General features: G+C 44.7%; 1 protein-coding gene across 3 annotated transcripts in view; it reads right to left on the minus strand.

Annotated features, from left to right (window-relative positions):
* The window catches only part of trak1a (trafficking protein, kinesin binding 1a), a 34,368-nt gene extending 22,036 nt beyond the window's left edge, over positions 1 to 12,332 (minus strand). The window contains exons 1-2 of one of the 3 annotated variants that reach the window (XM_076736789.1): positions 12,115 to 12,332; positions 3,677 to 3,871 (exon numbers count right to left, since the gene is read on the minus strand). Coding sequence is in view for 2 of the 3 variants with exons in the window: in XM_076736787.1 (XP_076592902.1) it covers positions 3,677 to 3,871; positions 7,368 to 7,371 (199 nt within the window). In the remaining variant the exon portion in view is untranslated. Of the gene's footprint in view, positions 1 to 378; positions 1,248 to 3,676; positions 3,872 to 7,367; positions 7,454 to 12,114 lie in introns of those variants that run through there. The other 2 variants (XM_076736787.1, XM_076736788.1) reach the window with 2 other exon arrangements.
* Between the last annotated feature and the right edge of the window lie 8,285 nt (positions 12,333 to 20,617).

Genomic DNA, 20,617 nt, shown 5'->3' on the forward strand with positions numbered 1-20,617 from the left:
TACAACACATATCCATGCCATTATCGAGGCTTATCCAATATTTATGACCTTTGTAACAGAATGACTGGAAAACAATACATCTTGGTAGGTGAGGGGGGAATTTTGGAATCTTTTTCTTTATATGACACATCATTTGAGGATCTGATGCACGGTGCAGCCAACAGCTTACTTGTTGTGTAGTTTCTAGTCTTTTTTTCAGCCGTCAGTCCATTTTTACAGTTTGAACGACTTCACCAAAGTCATCCCTGCTGAATGTATTTCTATGTCTCCCACAGTTCAGTTCAACAGAATGTACTATAGCTACCTCTTATCTCTACATAGCCAGTAATGTTAGTGCCTTTAGTATAGAGTAGTAGTAGCAGCAGGCTGTTGTCTTACCATCAGTACACTCTTCATAGTACCAGTCCAGTTCGTAGTAGTCTGCCTTGACAAACCTCTGGCCTCTGGTATGGCCTCGTCTCTTCATCCTCACTGCTCTGACACACCGCTGTATTGTTTCCAATTTCTCAGCATACTGAGCTGTAACATCTCTGGCAAATCCAATGTCCCAGCATGCTTAGAGACAAACTAGTTACTGATAGTGTCCGTTAGTCAGTCAGTTAGAGTCCGGTTCTGCTACCCCAGCATGGTATCAGCTGGCACATGGTCATTATTGGTGAAAGTCTGCCCATTCCCATCATCTGTCCTTTCTGCCCCACACTCATTAGCAGCAAACCGTCAGCGTGGTATGCTCCATATTTGTGCTGGTGCCATTTCTGCCCGTCATCCTGCCGAACCGTGACTTGCGTCATGAGTTGTCAGCAGAAAAAAACATTGTCACTTTATTGTCCTTTTCTCCATCGTTAATTCCTCACTGTTTCAGCATGTGTGCCAGTAGGTCTCATCCGTGAATCTGTCTCTCTGTCCTTTGGTCTCTGTCTCTCTGTCCTTTTCTGTCCATCAGTTTCCCTCAGTCACTCCACAGCTTCAGTAAATGTGCTAGATTCTCTCCTCTCGTGCCTCCGTCCATTTATAGCTTCCAGTCAATTTATCTTCCTGTGCTCCTACCAGTATGTCCTCTGGCTGAGTCCTTCTGAGGTCATACTATAACCACTAGCTTCTCTTGTCTCGCTTTCCGAGCTCAGTGACAGCTCTAGCTCTGCACATGGACCACCGCATCTCTAACAATGACTCAATAAACACAGAGATCCAGAGAGTGAGAGAGAGCCAGCAGCAGCAGCAGTCACGAGTTTTGCAGCAGAAATGATGCTAATGATGACACAGTGGGGAGGGCGGGGTTAGAGGATGCCTACAGCCAATCAGAGAGCCTAATATCACTAGCTTACTCCCACCCCCCCATCCGTATGTAAGCGTCTCTCCCTCCTCTCCTCTACTTTGTCCTTCTGTGTGGTTTCTATAGTAACAGGCTCAGACTCCAAGGCCCAAGGCTGAGCAGCATGTAAAAGCAGTGCAGCGTTGGCAGGGGTGACGTGGCCTCCCAAAAATGAATGAGCACAATGGGTATTCAAGGATTGGTCATTTCAGCCGGGGAGTGATGAACAAGCACATGCACGGTGCGTGGGAGACAGAACCATGTTGTGTCATCAGGGCAAAAGGAAAACGCTAAATAAGGTCCAATTCAATGACAATATGAGCAAAATTCAACCTCAGTTAGCTTGAAAGTGCTAACAGAGACCGCTTTGATAGCTGCTTCCATGTAGCGCAATACATGCACTAACACAAGGCTAACAGCTATCAGGCTAATGACTCACAAACTGATGCTTACTGAGACCAAGCTGGCTTTAATACTATGCAGGCTAATCAAGTGACTTGCACACAGTTTACTGCTCACAAGCTCAAAGAGTCATATAACTGCTCCACATTTTACATGTGTCATGCAGTGGGGTTACATCAGCCCCTGGTAACACACTCAGTTACATCTCATCATTTGTTAAGACTGAATAAATAGATTTTCACTACTGGATGACAATGGCATGCATATATTGAAATGTATTGAAAAATATCATCAAATCTTTGGGCACGTTTGCAGTTGCTACACCAAAAAAAAAAGATTACATAATAATATCAAAAGAAGAAAAAAAATACTAACCATATAAATACAGACATCAAAAAAAGAAAAGGATGTCTATATATGTCTCTTCTAAATGACTCATAATCCACATCCACCACTCATTAATTGTTATTTTTCATACGCTTGTCAATACTCATACACCTGCTATATTATAGCGAGCATTGCGAAGGGAAGATCGATCAATCAGACAGTCTAATTAGTCAAACATGTGGCTGTGACGTCATCACAACATGAAGCTGCTCTCCATTGGTCAGTTGCCTCCATGCCATCATGTCCTCAAACATGTGTCCTTCTCATGCAGCAGCTTACATACTTCAATAAACCAACGACCGCTTGGGAGGTGTAACACGAGTAGCTGCAGAAATAAATGCAGAAATAACATCCGCTGCTGTATACGGCTGTTTTATGATGGTTTGTATGTGCAGCTCTAGTGAAACACAGCTTTATGTGCAGGACCTCTGCCCACTCATGGCCCTCAGGGTGTCAATATCCGGCCATCTGTTTGAGGCAGTAATAAACAGCAACATGCCTCCAGCTGAGTGGGAGATAACTGGGAAAAAAATGTGTGGAGAATACAGTTGATAATAAAGCTAAAAAGCTTTATTATGTTGAATATTGAGCAGAACACCCCTTGCGGAGTATCTTGTACTGTTTCTTATGTAATACGACCTTGTCATTGCCTCTCAGTCTGGCTGCCTATGATGAACGTCAAGACCAAAGCGACCGTGTTGGCATCGGGCATGAGGGTGAAGTTCCAGGTCTTGGTTAAGCCTATTCATACGATGCCTGATCTATTTTTAGAAACAGATTTTTACCCTGAGTCACAGTTCAAGCAGACTCGAATTAGAGCTGAATTATTGATGGTAAAAAAAACACTTTACGTTCCCTTGGTTTGCCATGTGCAGAGTGTGGACGTGTGCTACGTGAGCCTGTGTGTGTTTATTAATTGTGCACAAGTGGGTGTGTGTGTGTGTGAGTGTGTGTGGGTGTGTGTGTGGCTGACACAGACGCCAACCACAGGGCAGCTCTAAGTATGATAAGAGCAGACACGTGCATACATGCACAACAGAGGGCTGAGTGCAAGAGAAAGCACAACATCGACCAGCAGAGAGTGAAAGAGAGACGCATCAGGTATGTTTGCTGTGGCAACCATGACCAGCTGTCGTGCTCGCACTCTGATGGGCAGATGGCCATCTCTCTCTCTCTCTCTCTCTCTCTCTCTCTCTCGTTCTTCCTGTCTCTCACCCTCCCAACGCTTGTGCTCTCTCTACCTACTTCCTACTAGTTCAAGGTCAGTATGAGTCTTAAATCCCTCACCTCTCGAACTTAAATCTTCCTTGTCACTCCCTAAACAGCTTCCTAAAGGTTAAATCCAGAGAGTTTGGTGGTCATAATATTTAAGAAGCGGCAGTAATACCAAGCACAGCCAGTCTTGATTTGTCTGATGAGGATCACTTAAATCCTCAGACTCTTGCTTTCACAGAACCGCCTTTCTGTATTATTAAAGAGTAAAACTCTCGTCCCGTCATCGTCGTATCCAGAAGAAAACTGGCCACTGTGTGTCAACACTGAATCAGCTAAATCAACAGCCTGTGATGAACTTACAGAAGTATTTGAGGGTCTCCTCTATCTGCTCATTGGTCAGGTCGAGGGCAGAGTCGGGGTCCACCAGTGGCGTGTGCAGCCAATCATCTTGCTCGTAGCCGAAGATGGTGTCGGCCCTCAGCTTGTAGACTGGCAGCTGTTCCTCCAATAAGCTGATAATCTCAAGCTCCGGCAAATCCGTATTGTTACACACATCTGCACAGAGAGAAAGACAGACGCTGTAAAGTATTCGTTCTTTTCTGAGGTAATAAGTACCTTTATAGTCATGACATAAAGTAGAAACACTCCATGTTTGCAGTAGAGAGAGATAATATGTCTTCAACAGGGATAAAGTTTTATTGCGGCAATGAGCCAAACATGTGATCTCTGGGTGGTATGTAACAGTTTAGATTAAACATCGTCTCCTCATTCATAATCCATCCAAACGACATTTCATCAGGCCATCAACAACTGAAAGCATTGGATGCCCTCTAGTGGTAAATTGAGGAAGTAACCCACCACTCCTCGCATCAACTGTGAAGCACTCAAAAATGGAGGCCAACTGAAGGTCAGGTTCATATGTGGCAATTTGCATCTCCAGTTAAATTCATCAGACGCTGACTTGAGTTAGCTGTACAGTTCATCCCCTTTGGCTGTTAGATTGCAACACATGTAAATAAAATCCCATCAGCCTCCTCCGCAATGCCGATTACCCCAGAAGATAGTAATAATATCTAATTTGTGTATATATTAGGAGGGTTTATCTAACTGCTGGAGATTCAATAATTATCTCAAAGGCACTTCAGAACAGCAAATGTACACATGGAGACGATTCTATTGTCTAAGAAAAGATGTATAGATTAAAACAAGGATAGACACCTGAAGAATGAACAAGTAAAGGCAGTTTTTTAAACTCACATACGTACAACTAGAGAGAAAATGTTCTATTCACACAAATCAAACAGCTTTATTCATGATGGCAAAAAACCTTTGACATGGCAGCTGAACCGGTCTAGAAACCCTCTGCACCTCCTTCACAAAGTCAACAGCAGCCTCCACCTGAAAACCACTGAGTCAACCAAAGAGCCACACGTGTGCGCTGCTAGAAAACTCAATGATCTTACCTAAGCACTCAGCTATGTGCCTCCCCGTTTACACATCAGTTTCGTGTGCTATTAAAAGGGGTCATCCACTTAGGACTCCATTAGAGTGCCCAGTCTCTCTGTTCACACGGCATTGAGCTTTTACTCACTTTTTCTACAGCAATGTGGAATTGAGAAGCTCTTGGACAGAAAGAAGTAACGCAGACAAGAAAATTAACATACAGTAAAAATAAAGTCCTTTGTTTCTCAGCCTCCCTCTATTTCTGGCTCTGTCTCTCCCTCTGCTGTCTGTCTGTCTGTCCGTCTACATGCACGTCTCTAACAATGCTGTCTCTCACAGTTTGCTAATCCAGACTGAAAGACTGACTGTGCTGAAAAGGGGAAACACACACACACACACACACACACACACACACACACACACACACACACACAGAGTCGTGCTCCCATCGCTTTTGGGGACATTACATAGACTCACATTAATTTCCTGGAGGCTTACCCTAACCTTAACCTAGACCTAATCCAAGTCTTCACTCTAAAATGTAATGATTTTTATTATGGGGACATTCATTTTGTCCTCATAAGGAAAATGAGTCCCCACAATGTGACTGTGTAAACATAATTGTGTCCCCACGATGTGAGCAATATATGTAGAAACACACAGACACACAGCAGCTGGGGAATCATTCAGTAAGCTCAGCCAATGAGGTTTCAGCACAGAAGTGAGTACTGACCCGCAATTCTTTCCAATGCCATTAGAAAACGGACATTTTACCGTTAATCTGAGTTTTTAGAATAGAGTGAAGATTCTCAGAAACAGACTTCTTATTGTCTTTGGCTCATCATACATTTGGTTTGAATCTTTCACATTATCACACTTTTGAGTAGGCGAAATATAGTCGGTAGTACGACAGCTCCAAAAATAGTCTGACCTGTCTTTGTGTTCCACAGTCATTGTATTTTTTTCTTTTTCACTCAGATTTCCATTAGTGTGCCTGTGAAGCCAGGAGCCACATAAAGTCTGTACTAACTCTCTGATCAGATTCACAAGATTTCTCTTCTGTACTGATATGAAATGGCCAATGCACCCCAGCTCCTAAAACCAGCACTGATAGGATGCGGATGAGGATAATTATAGCACAAACCCGTCCGTGCTGTGTGTGCTGACAAAAGGTCAATGGAGACAGTAGAGAGTGTGTGTGTCCATGTGAATGTCAGATTTGGTCAAACAAAACAGGACTTTTTTTTCTTTTTGTCAAATCAGTAGAGAAACTTTGCATGAGCGTAATCAGAGGTCTCTAACAGAAACTGATGCTAAATAAGTTGCAAAGTGGAAAAAAGTTTGCCATGACTACTCAAAACACAAAGTCAACAGGCTGTATGTGCTCAGCGTCGATGACCTCTGTTCTCCATTGCTGTTGCTCAGAATTTCCTTAGAGACAATGAACTGCATCACATGATATCGTCTGCAGACTACCAGCAATGAGCAAAACCAGAACTGTATCTAGTGTGAGTGACAACACTTATTTTTCACCCTTAATACTGAATAACAAATGAAAAGACCACCATATAGAAACCATTCAAAGTTCCAACTTTACTCCATTAGACTTGAGATCAATGAGCACAGCTGGTAGCACATGACCAAGAGAAGTTCAAGTCCTACAGTCATATGTAAATATAGACTGCTGGCACACAGAACACAACCTGCAGGGTCACACCAACATTAGCTGAAGCTAGTAGCCACCAGAACACGAAAGTTCAAGTTCAAATGCAAGAATAGGCCACTGTCACACTGTCACACCGAGCAATGAACACACCAACATGTGCAGAGGGCACAGAGTCAGAGAGGCAGAGGGTGTCAGAAACAGATCATCCTGTCGCTGTAGAAACACACTGATAACAAAGGACAATTACACAGATCCAAAAACAGTCTGAATTTTTGTCAAACTGTGACAAATCCATAAAATAAACAAGGATAAAGCAGTGTTAAAACAGAACCTGTTTACTGCCACAGGCACCAACACAAATACTAGAACTAACTGACTGAGACCCAAAATTAGGTCATCAGAGAAGGGGGGTACACAAGCACATGGGCTGCGTTCAACCCCCCACACATGGTAGCTGGTGTGGAGATTTTAAAAATGTTGCCAAACAGAATAGGACAAATCCAAGTGCAAAGCCTCTCATGTCAAACATGGCTGCCTCCTGCAGGCTATGACAGTACAGTACTGCCACTTGTGGCCAAGAGACAGTTAAAAAGCCAAGCTTATAATGAACATATTGTACAAACCTTCAACCCTGAAAAACAATTCATTAAACTGTTGGAATGGAAACAAGGCAGGGTTTAAAGTTTGTGTTTTTCAAGCTTCGGTCTGAGAAAGATAAAGAGTTAACTTGGAAAAGCGAACCCCTGAAGCTCCCTCCGCTGTACACGAGAGAGGAAACAGCTGACTGATTCACAGATAGACCGAACGAAAGACAAACAAAGGGAAGATATAGAGACAGAGGCAGGGAGAGAAACGCTGTCCAGATGTTAGCCGGGCAGTCAGAAACTTGACTAGAGCCCAGTGGAAACTGGCAGAAAACCGTGCCGTGCACAGTGTACTCACTCATGGTGCCTGAAGCCCGACAACCACCAACTCTCCTGCCCTCCAATCACATTTTCCACTGGACCAGGAGAAGGCAAGGTCGCAAGAAATAACACAGAGAGGAGAGAGAGAACGAGCGCTGGGAGGGTGAGACACAGGAAGAAAGAGAGAGAGAGAGAGAGAGAGAGAGAGAGAGAGAGAGAGAGAGAGAGAGAGGGCTAAAAGTTTTAGAGGACGGCACCGGGTGGAAGAGACAGCAGAGAAAGAGAGGAGAAGAGGGAGGAGTGAAGAGAAGAGACCCGAGCCAAACTGGTTCGTCATGCCTGACATGCCAATGACAGCACATGTACCGCCCCCTCCCCCCCCCCCCACCCCCTCCTCACTGTGACAGCGAACAGACCCAGCTGGACTCTTCCTACGAGCTCCACTACCTAAAAACGCTTTCTGTCGTGCTCCAGCAGAAACACGCTGCAGGTAACAGCAGTCCTGAAGCTGTTTTACCCCTGAAGACACGTCCTCTGCATGAAACTCTCACATGAGGCCTGAGGAAAGACACTGTGTGATTAAGCAGAGTATACACATGTATAAAACATGCAGAACTATCAGAGGAACAAGTCAGGAAGCAGACGCAGGCCCGCTGCAGCAGTCAGTGTGGCCTGTACAACACGAGCAAAGCTGCAGCAGAGGAGCAGCCAAAAACTCACTCAGGGTGCTTTTCATGTAATCCCACAGATCCCAGCGGGTTTGGCACCGAATGGCACCTGATAGGAGGGAATCTGTTCCTAAGCTTGTGTGTAAAGGTCTTACACTAATCACTTTATAATTACTAGTTGCTACATTTCCCGTTAATTTGACTGGTTAGGGTGTTTAAGGAGCAGCTTAGATGTAAACAACACTATGATGTACAGGATCAATGTTTATATCAGTTTTTATTTACTGACTTTGGCAAATTCTAATCTACTGACACGTCGGAGAAGTTTTCCCCATCGGAGCCATTCAATCAAATATGTCAATGCTGCACAACCCTGTCCAGAATTAGACTGGGCTTCAGTGGAAAGCCGCTGCTGGTCACAGAGAGTACGCACATGAAATACAAGAGAGTACATCAAATATCAAATATCACTGGCAACCGACAAGATCCATGTGCTGAACCAAGGTGTTCAAATGTCACCGACTGTAAATCTGCAGTCTGCAGTAGTATGTGTACGTCGTACTTCACTGATGTGTTACAATTAGCACTAATCCTCGGGGTCAGAGTGGAAGTACAGGTTGACTGCAGATGTAAATATCAACCGCAGTAAATCCTAACTAACTATAAAGTTTAAGAGACTTCAACTTTAAACAGGAAAAAAGTAACAGATTGGAGAAATATTATGATTATTTCCTAATATTCGCTGGACACTCTGCCCGACGTATGAACTGCACCGCTTACATAAGAACAACTGTCTACTCTGGTATCAGAATAACATTAAAAAACTTTGAGTCAGCAGGCTGAACATGATGTGACGAATGACAGGGATTATTTTGGTACAACTCTCCATAGTTTTCTTTCTTTTCTTTTTTTTTAAACATCCTACTCATTCTGCCTTTAAATGTACTCTATATTTAGAATATTTTCCCTCTTTGACCTTGCTGTCACACTGTCCTTTCCAATGCGAAACTGAAGATGTTATATCACTCATCTGTGCTCTTTTCAAAGCCACCAGACACCTTGAACAAAAACAGCAATTTTACCCGGCAGAGTACGGGTGTTGCTGGTGTACCGCTGCCTCAATCGGTTAGTTTGTTTGTGTTATTGTGCCACTTCAGTGTTTTAAAGGGTTAGTTCGGATTCACTGAAGTCGACCAATAACACAAACAAACTATCAGACTGAGGTAGCGGTACACCAGCAACACCTGTATTTTGCCAGGTAAAATTACTGTTTTTGTCAAAGAAGTTTGGTGGCTTTGGGGAGAGTGACATAACAGCGTGAGTTTCCCTTCGGAAAGGGCTGGCTGACAGCAACGTGGAGCACTGAAAGTATTCTACATATAGCGTTCACTGCTTAGCTTCCTCCATCTGTGTGCTGCTGCTGCTTCTTCACACTGGGGTGGGGGTGCCGACCACCATATACTGTAGGTAACACAGTCACTATGTTAATGTTTTTAGCTCACGTCTGACAGAGCCCAAGTCGACAACGCTTGAAGGACGGGTTGCTCGGGGTCAACAGTTTCTCGGCTCTGTCTCTGCGTGTGTGTATGTGTGTGAGATCATGCAAACAGTGAACAAGAACCAAGAACATTACAGCACAATGGATGTCCTCGCATGCCGTGATTGGATCAGAGTCGGGAGAGCAGACTCAGCAATTTGGATTCTACTCTGTTTGTCCACTTACATAACTTCACTCAAGTTCTCTGTCCTCCGTCTCCTGCCCGTTTGTTCCTGATCTCACCCTTCTCACCAAGCATCCCATAATTTCACAGTTACTCAACTCTTTACATCACTGCTGGCTGGTAACCACGGAGAATTAACCTCACGCCCAGGAACTGCCCCATGGCGCTGAGCTGCTCTATTCAGCCCTTTGTGTTCGTTCATCCTCTACGCTCACTGAAATCATACACACACACACACACACACACACACACACACACACACACCCTCACAAACTCCCTCTTGGCAAGGAAGTATTCAACTAGAGACTTAGGCAGGGGGATGTGCCAGACACAGGGATGAGGGACAGGAGGAAGAACTTCAAAAGTAACAGATTACACATGTAACTTTGAATAGAAAGTTTGTTACAGTAATCCTATCACACCAGCAGATGGCAGCACTGACCAGACCTCCTCAACTGTCCTGCCCTTGAATGACTTCTGTTGAAGACACATGACTACAGTAGATATTACCACAACATGTCTCTGCATGGCTGCTGTAGCTGACTACATTATACTGCACTCTGCAGTGTTCCTTGCACTTTGTCCACCTCCTGCTTATCTAAGAACGGTTGAGGTGAATGCATTAAGAAGTCGTCATTAATGTACTGATCAAGTGACCATAAAAAAAGTTAGCGCCTCCTCCCCACGCAGGAGCCTCACAAATCTACAAGAACGCTCAACATTCAGCCGCCGATTCTCCTGGAAAAGCTCTGGCATCACGGTGCAAAAGTCAACAAGCCATCCCATAACACTGCAGCTGTGGGATGTCAGTCAGACTTTTCCAAAACAATATGTAGTAAGCAACCACCACAGCTGAGAGGTGAAACCAGTGTATTCAGATGAAGTTCTGCCTCAAGAAATCAGTAACCCATGTCAGCTGCAGTCGAAAGATTACCATCTGTGTCAGCCTTCACTGCGCCTGGCCACACCATGGGGGTTTCTCTCTCCACTTGGTCAACTGACAACTCTGAAATGCCTCCACTTGTGAATAGTTATCTGAGTGTATGCGCTGGCCCTGTAATAGACTGATGCCATTTCTAGGGTGTAACCGGCCTCTTTCCCACTGTATGTATACTGGGGTAGGCTCCAGGCCTGCAAGAGCCTGTGAAAGGATAGATGAATGGAAGAACAGTAGAGCCAAGTTTCTGCAGTGTTCACGGTGAAAGAGTTCATCAGGGGCTCCAGATATCTGTCTTCATGGCAGTCACAGGGTAGACGATGAAGGGACTTTGGTGATAATACAAGGAACTGAGATAATGGTTGTGGGTGAGAGGGTGTGTACGCTATAGGAAAATACAGGAAGGGCCTGTTCCTGTTGTTGTTTGAGCGTATAAGAACTGCCATCGTCTGCTGAACTGACTCTATAGTCTGGTGCTGTGCTAGTGCTTGTTCACCCTTATGGCCTTGTGTGGCTTTCAGCCAGCTCCTTTTCTCCTCTGCTGGGCCCATTCCCAACTGTTCCTCAGGGGCCTAAGCCCCTTATTAAACAGTGGCTTAGCACTGTTGTACTCAACAGTGAAGTTTCATCACAAGAGACACAAGATGGTGCGTTGGACTCATCACTTTCTGTACTGGCAATGCGCTGTAGCGCTGCAGTCTCAGCTCTGTCCAGTCATAAAGCCATGATTCTCAAAGGTTTGTCTGCCGTCCGTTTTGGTTTCCAGGTTGGAACAGTCTTAACTGCTGCATGATGAGCACTGCGTGAAAAACCTGGAATCAATGTCCATTAATATTTTATGTGTTATCACTTCAGTTGTTAAAAGCGTCTGCCAGATACTCGGTCCAGACGGGCGCATTCAGACTGTAAAGAGAAAGAGAGATGCAGCACAGCACAGCTACAGTCTGACCACGGGAGACAAGACATTAGTGTCTCTCTGCTCCCTTGGAGAGACGCATGAGCAGTGAGAAAAAAGAGAAGGGGAGATGAGTGAAAGAGTTGACAGAGACAGTCCGCTGGGAGCTCTTTACACAGGCTGGCTTCTATACAGGCCTGAGGTCCCCTGGAGCTGCTTCACTGACAGGATGTGACATTAGAAAGGGGTCAAACAGAGGGACTGTTTCTCACAGCTCTACATGCCTCACACACCATCTTCCTCAGCCTACACTGTTCTGTCAGCTTATTCCACAAAGCTTTAGAGATTAGGAAGCTGTTATTACTGTAAACCTTTAATTAGGTTCACTCTGATGTCTTTGATACATACCCCAACTCTTTTACTGACTCAGATGGACATTTCAGAGGAGAGCTTTTGCGACAGGTGAATTACATATTTATGCATCGAGTGCTGCTTCAACGCTGCCAAATGGATTCCGGTAAGTTTTGTCTACCTATGGTTATAATGTATGCATGCAGCATTACCAGTAATGGTCTCTGCATCTCTGTAGGTGGCTGTGAACTCCTGGAGTGCAGCTGACAGACTTGCTTCACTGACATACTCCTCCTCTCCCTCCTCTTCGCCGACCAATCGGAGCCCTGGGTCGTGGAGCCGAGTTGCCTGTTCGGGAGACTGTGCGGGGGGCGGGGCGGAGGAGCAGGTGTGGGGAGGCGAAGTCTTCGGGTCCAGCTTGGCGCCGAGTGGTTACCGATTTAAAACATAACCAGCCATGGACGAAAGCTGCACTGGAGGGGACAGAGCAGGTCAGGATGCTTGTGCACAGGACAGGTGGGAGTCGAACCAGAACCAGAAGAGCAGACCTGAGGTTATTCAACGCATGCCTGAAAGAGAAAGGGAAGACTGCATTTTTAATTTGCATTTACAAAATTATGCACTGTATGAAACCCAATGAAAATAACAGTAATAACGCAGTTTATCATACAGCGATCTAGACAACACTCTTCTCTGTCACATTAGGCCGAGCAGCAGTATTTATAGACACGGTGTCACGCTCATCTGCATGTCGGCTGACTGGTTCATAAACAGAACGCATGCTGAAGTGTAGATAATTATAGACATGCCTGCACTGTGGTATCAGTTTAGTGGGTGCATAATCGAATCCAATCGAGTCCAAAACAACATCCCTGAAATAAATCAGATCTTTAAGAGCGTACCGTGCTCTGTGTTTACAAAGACGGCAAGTCTACTGGGGGTAATAATGGTCGTTATTTGTGGCACTCGATCGGCCTGTTTTTGTCAGCTGTGGCTGCAATTAATGTTTATTTTCATTATTGATTAACTTGCCAATAATTTGTTCGATTAATAGTTTCAACCTTAGTCTGTAAAATGTCAAAAAACAGTGAAAAATGCCCATCGCAACTTCCTCGAGTCCAAGGTGAAAATGCTAAAATGTTTTGTTTAAACAGTCTGAAACCCAAAGACGTTCAGTTAATGATGATACGGTATGTGACAAAGATGAGCAGCAAAGCTCATGTGAGAGCCTGGAACTTCCACAGAGAATGTTTGGGACTCAAACTGATGCTGTAGACCTGAAGAGGCGTACGATTCAAGGGCAGTAAAAGATCACAGAGAGACAATAGAAACTACATTCAGGGAGGAGCTGGACTATGTTAACTACACTCTCTAAATACTGTAAGTGAGACTCAATGAAAAGAACAACCACCAGCAAACATATGTCAAAGATACAAAGAAATAAAAACCTGGCTGACAAGCTAAGAGGCGGACAACAGCACAACACAATGACACCCTCAGCGGGCTGCCAGCCCAGCACTGAACAGGAACTTTCTATTAATAGTCAATTCTTCAAAACACACACAACCCTCAAGACAAGCTGCTCGAAATGTACACCTCAACTCCCTTTGTGTGATGATGAAACGCACAGCTGTGGTTTCGGTGCACCCCGCCCTCCTCTGAGCTCTGCGTTCATCTCCACTCCTCACTATCCTTCTTCTTCCACCACAGCCTCCTCTAAAGACGAGATACTGAGTCAGATCCCGGTGCCTTGTGGGTAGAGCTATTTAGGTCACACAGTTTCCATAATTTAGGACGTCCAAATGCCCAAACATTGTTGCTAATGACAACAAACCAGCATATGACAGGCTGCGGTGACGTTTCTTCTTTGGGTCGGGATCAAATGAGGTTTTCAGGGATTTGAAAATCTAACCTGCCTCCAATCAAATCAGGATCACAGAAGGTGACTAAACACAAAATCAAGAAAAGTCTTTAAAACAGAACCCTCCATAGCCAGTGGCCTGAATGAATGACGTCACTGTAACTGCAGTAATGCTGACCAAACAGTTTCCATGTTAACGTTGAACAGTACCAGGATCAACAGAGCAGGGATCTGATGTGTTATGGCCATAACAGCCTCACCGTGTGCCGTCCTCCAGCAGGGCTCACAGTGACAGGGCTGGGTTGAATTTGGAGGAAGTGGAAGATTTCTATGGGCTGATGGAGCCGGCGATCAACACAATGGTAACTGCAATTTCCCTCCAGGGGACGAGGTGTGGTTTTCCACTTTCTTTAAGTTCATTTTCTCGACAGTCCATTTTCAGGTTTCTGCAGTGTTTGTTCAACACGTGTTGCCCTAGCCCAAAAAGGCACATGTTATGTTTGATGCAACTTATTTCTTAACAAGGAAAGGGCACGGCGAAGCCCAAGCTACATTCAGCAGGTGATGTCATCAGTAGGAAGAGCCAACCAGAGGGCCTGTCTTCAGGCCGCTGGCAGCCTCTCTCTGCTGATACCAAGTCTAATTCTGATTGAAAATTCAAGTGAATGCCCTGTGGAGAGTCCTCAGGGCACAGTCGGCTTCTATCCGTTTGATTTCATTTTATTTTTGGTGCTCTGTTGTTACTGTTGTGATCAAATCACAAGGAAGGAAATCACTAATTACAGTCTGACTTGCTCTTAATGACCCCCAAAATGACTGTATGTCCATTAGTGCACAGGCAGAGTGTTGATTGGCAGTCCAGTGTCATGGAGAAGACTGTCAAACAATGCTGTGTCCCTCCCACTGATGATTTCTCAATGCATCGTGTTAATCAGTAACCCCTGACTGTGCTTCACACTGCAACGATAAAGACATTACAACACAGACCACAAGTATTCATTCTCAGCTCCCACAAGAAACCAGAGTTGCATCAGACAAACTTCTATCAGTCACAACACTAAAATCTCTTTCCATCCACAGCAGACATCCACCCTAAAACACAGCTCAGTGGCCTCAGTGTTTAGTTGCTGCGAGTGAGATGAGGTTCCGCTGTTAATGCAAAATTCTATATGTTTGTATCTTCACGTAACAAATGATGCACACAAGCAACGATTTCCTGCAATGTCAAGCCACTAAGCCATCATACGTGTTAACCTGCCTGCAACAGTATGCTTGATGCTCTGAGGCAGATGTGACAGCAGCACCTGTGTGTGTGTGTGTGTGTGTTCTCCACTCACATGCAAATCCTCTGGATACTGTATGCAAAAACAGATTTACAGTCTATCCTCAGTGACAAATACAGATTTAGTAAGAAAAGCAGCACATTTAATGTAATAATAGAATTTAATGAAAGAATAAAGACACATTAACTTGTAGATTTTTGTGCTTTTTTGTCCTCATAGAACAGTTACAGCACTGTTTCCACATTTATTCCCTTTTCCAGGATTATGATTAATCCTCCGTTGATTAATCCTCGCTTACTGTTTTGCCAAATATAATTCTTCCAAAAAAAAACAAACAAACAAACAAAAAAACTAGCCTAGCTGCAAACTCAGTGACTAAATGTTTGATATTACGCAATTCCCACAGTGTACCATCTGTTGTTCAACCGCCAGCCACAGTTTGTAGTTTGTCCTGATGTTGCAGTCAGCGCACGGCAGCACAATCATGGGTAAGCATCTTACTCGTCAGCCTGTGAGCTAGCTGTTTGCAGCCAGTTTGCCTGACTGTTTGCAAACATTAGCCTGGCTTCTGTTGGGCTCTGTGCCAGTAAATACATCCCCTCACAAAGCATGCCTCTGCAGCACCTTTCAGCAGCTGAGTGCAGAGGTTTGTCCTTGCTAGAGGGGGTTTCCTTACTTTCAACAGCTGATCATTTGGAGCACTTTGACATGGAGTAGTGCTGGTTCCCAGCTGTGTAATGTGTGTGTCCTGGCTGATGGAATTCAGAAGGACATGCTGATGGATAAGTGTTTCAGTGATCCTCTCTCTGTTCTGTGAGTGACTGGGTATAAGATATAGCTGCAGTACAGGAAACACTGCCTACACCATAAACAACTTCCTGTCATTGTTCTGTGCTTAGGGGGGTGGCAGGGGTCAGGAATCTCCAATCAGCTTCAAGACATATTATAGAAGCTCTTTGTGTCGTCTTTGAGAAAACAGTTCAGAGGCTTCGTGAAGAACTGCCTCCATAGGTTCACCATGGTGAGAAGACAAATGTGCAGAAATCTGCTGCCATACAGTCAACACTTATTAGGAGCTGACAGAAATCAGGTGAGCAGAGTAAACACCGCAGTGTCAACACTATCCTGCGTACAGGATTACACAGCAGCCACGTAGAACACAGAGCGCCAGCTTCAGTTTGATTAGACGTCAATAAGCTTTTAGTCTCAACCCAACTGATCTCACTCTGACCTCACAGTTTCAGCCCGGGCTCAGATTTTAGCTTGACTGGGTCGAGTTTCATTTTACCTCCCATCATTTTCTCCCTCATCAGACAATTTGGACCTCCTCGAGTCCCGCCTGCAAGTCCTGTGAGCTTGCTCTTGGTCCCAGATGGGAACAAAGCAAAATACTGAGTGCAGATCAAAGTGACGTCCAGTTACAGGAAAACACTTGCATAAACTTGCAGGAAACGGTATCTGCTGAGTAAAACTGTTTTTGTGGATTTACGAACAATATTTATAAAAGGAGAAAACTTCATAGACATTCCAACATCCAGCAAGATGTTTGAGCGAGGCTGTAAATGAAGGTCAGACCAGGCTGAGGCCCGTCCTGTCAGCCACTTTATGATCAATGCATCCAATCAATACTCCAATATCCGCTACTTGACCAGGAATACAACCAGTGACAGTCAGGATATTTACTCAGGAGTGCTGAATTGATTACCCTTAAATAAAAAAAAACTGATGAAAGAACACATAATAAAAACCTTTATAAATGAAACAAAAGACACTACAGATAACACAAAACCACTAAATAGCTGCTTATTAGCATGCATATTAGTAGCACACTGGCTCTTTATTCGTCATCATAAAGCACTTATTAATGCCTTATTCTGGGGGTTCGGGTTATCCAGGGCTAGACCGCAATTCATGTACAACAACTTCCTTCAATAAGCAGTAATTAGAAGGTTATTGAGGTAAAACTTCAAGTTTATGACCTAGTAGTTGTAGAATATCCGGGATAAAGCACAAAGCTCTGTAATGACTAAAAAGACCAACATGCTACTGATATTCATGCTAATAAGCAACGAGCCAATGTGTGAAACCACCAACACTCGATGCTGTTTTCCGAGATTAACTCACTCGCTCATTAACATTCAGTCTACATTGACTCCAGCCGTGCAGTCACTTCTTTCTGAACTGATGTTCTACGCTTAAAATAGTCCTCTGTGCATGGACCTCCAGAGGGCCCCTCAACAAACACACACACATACATACACACACGCATACACTCTTTAAAACTACAGAATAACTTGAAGAAGATGGTAGCAGTCAGGGAAATGAGTAAAGGCTTTTTAGGAGTTTTTGCCTAAATTTACGCACATTTATCCAATTTTATACCACTGAAAGGTCGCCATGCTATTGTGTTGTTGTTGGTTGACACTCATGAGTCAAGAAATGCTGCTGTTCTTGGCTGTAAACACTGTTTGAAACAAGTAAGTTTGAGCTTTGCGAGACAAACAAAAGAAAAGCAGTATTTTGCTTCATGAAATGTTGCCCCTGCCCAGCTAGCTTAGCTTAGCTCCAACTGAAAAAAGTGTATTAGTGCTTATATTGTAAAGACCTGTCAGTGTTGCATGTTTCGAGTCTTTAGTCAGTGGAAAGGCTGATGAAAGCTGCAAAAGATTTTGTGCACTTTGGTCGCATTTAATCAAGCATCTGTACATCTGTTCACAACAGTTCTCTTTTATTACGTCTGTTTCATTGTGTGAGGACGCAATGACAAAAAAGACACCTGCCACAGGTGTTTTCCCTTTCACTAATTAGATGTCGTCTCTCAGGGCGTGTGGGCGTGTACACTGAGCTTGATTGACAGCCCTCTCTCACACGCTACAGCTCCTGTGCCCGATTACTACAGCAGTTACGAAGCACACCTGCTCAGTACCACTGAGCTTACTGCATCACTAAAGCATGTTTGAATACTTGTAGTCTCAGCGATGTGATTGGCTGACCCCTTGATACCATTAGTGTACTCACACAGTCTCAGCTCAACTGTCTTCACAGGAAGGAAAGACAAAGAGGAAGGCAAAGAGAGAAGGTGAGATGAGAAGGAAGCTGAATTAAAGACCGACAAGTCACATGATCAGTCAAAGGAAGTTGAGACATCCTTTCTGAAATCTTTTAAACCCCTTCATGTAATGAACAATGTGAAGAGTGTTGAGCTAGTGAAAAAACAGAGAATGGACTTTGTTCTTCATGAGTAAAGTGGAGTGAAGAGGGGCTGGGAAGGGAAGGTGGAGGAAACGAAAGAGGAGAGAGAGAGGCAGAGGGGTGGAGGAAGGGAGGGAGAAGTGTAAAAGAAACAGGTGAGTGGTGCAGAAACAAGGCCTGTCATTCACAGTTAATGTCCTATGAGGCAACAGGAGGGCAGAGAGCAAACAAAGCAGAGTGCAGACAGTCAGAGAGCCGTACATGGTGTTCGGCTGCTGGGCCTGAAAACAGTCTTCCTCAAGCCCTCGGCCTTCAGCTCTGTTGACTCTACCGTGCAGCCCGGCAGCCAGAAACAGCTCCAGAGTGTAAAAGTCCTGATTGTTTTGTTTTCTACTCATCTGTTCCATAAATGTGCTTTCTGGCTAAAGCAAACTTCTGCCAATCACACCCTGAAACTGAAGTTCAATATAAGACGCTGTGAGTCACTGCAGTACTGCATGTAAACTGTCTGATGTAGTTTGATCCTTGTACGTTAAAGATATGAAAGTCTGTCATGGGGCTGAGTCTGACACACGTCAGCGTGCTTCAGTAGGACCTCCAGTCCATACACTTCACACAGATCAGTTCACTGAACTGTGACGCTGACAATAAAAATAACTCGTCTCATTTGCAGTTTAACAAGCCTTTTTTTTTTCCAGCCATGCATCAAAATTACCAACAGATTTACCAGTATGGGCTCATGCAGAGCGCTGTGGTGAGCTGTAACACACCAAACTGCACCCACATTTTTGTAGGCTGCAGCATATTAGTTCATTTTCAGCCATAAATCCATAAAGTCACTCGACGGTGATAGCGTGCAGTAAATGAGCTTTGAAGAGCAACCTTTGGCTTTTTTTTCTGTCCTTTCAGAGAAATTTCTACCAACACATACGGTCATCGGTGTCCTGCCGCTCCCTGTCGTCGCCTGATCATTTTTCTTTTTGCAGAACTGCTCAGTCTTTCAGAGGGAGACTCGCTCATTGAAAGGGGTGCAAGGGTTACAAAAAACTCATATCACACCATGATAAGCGATTTGCCACATGCCCACAAGCCTCTGGATGTGTGAGTGTGTGAGCGTGTGGGGGGTTGGCACAGAGAGGTCAGATCAGAACAAACACCCCCCCGCAGCCCATCTGTCGGCCCTTCTATCTGTCCGACATGTGAGCTGCATGTTCAGGTCCAGCCTCTGGTTGTGTGAACGTCCTCAGGAGTGAAGGCCGCCGTGTGTCAGAGCGGTGGGATGGTGCGCAGGCCTTCCACAGATCATGTGCTGGGAGTTGGCAAAACCAGCTGGAACCTTATTTAGCTTTTCAGGACTGGCTGAATACCCCTCCTCCTCCTCGGCAGAGTCTTGTGTGACTTGCGCGGATGTTTAACGTAGTAACTTTACACAAAGGTGGTGATTAGCTAAACTACCTGGTGGTGAAATGGTGAAAAATGTCCATTAGTGTTGTCCAAAGCCAAAGATGACATCCTCAAATGTCTTATTTTGTCCACAAGAAATCAGAAAATACTCACTTTTAAAGGTGGAACCAGTGAATTTGGGCTTTTTTTTTTCCTGAAAACAGCACTCAAACTTCTTGATCACAATAGTTGCAGATTAATTTCATAGCTAAGAACCAATAGATTAATGCTGTAGCTCTTTGACGTTAATGTGAGGTGTCCTCTCATGCAGCAGTTGTCAGCCTGCTTATGGACACTGAGGGGACTTCAGTCACTTTTAATGAGTGGGGGCAGCTTTCCTGCGAAGGGATTAGGACTACCCAAATCTGAAATCAATCTTATTAAAAGGAGCCCACAGGCTGCAGTGACACACCGTCCAGGCTGAGCACCGTCACCTCTGAGTCAGACAAACTGCTGCGAACTACTCATTAGATCAGACCAAGGGACGCTTCTCCTGCAAAACCACATGGGCCATCTACAGCTGAGCAGGCACGTCATCCTACTCAACAGGTGGATGCAACAGGGGAAAGGACACGAGTGTCCCTGATGGAGGTCAGAAACAGCCCTGGCTAAGCGGTGGAAACAGGTCCTATCATGAGGAGCCGGTGCAAGTCAGCGACCAGCTCCCAAACCGTGCCGCACCTGCTCCAGTGTCACCGGATCATCAAACTCACCATCTGAAACTTTCACAAACACACAAAAAAAACTTCTTACCGCTTCAGCAGACAGCGCAGATTTCTCTGAAGAGGCGAAATAATCCCGTTTTCTCCTTTTGGCGACCACAGCTGAAGACCATGGCGCGGCTCACTCACTGCTCATGATGCGGTTTGTCGAAGTTTGGTTCCCCGTCGATGCCGGGTCCTCCTTACCTTAACCTGAAGCCAAACTTAATCCTAA

The sequence above is a fragment of the Chaetodon auriga genome, chromosome 8 (genome assembly GCF_051107435.1).
Source record: "Chaetodon auriga isolate fChaAug3 chromosome 8, fChaAug3.hap1, whole genome shotgun sequence".
NCBI lineage: Eukaryota > Metazoa > Chordata > Actinopteri > Chaetodontiformes > Chaetodontidae > Chaetodon > Chaetodon auriga.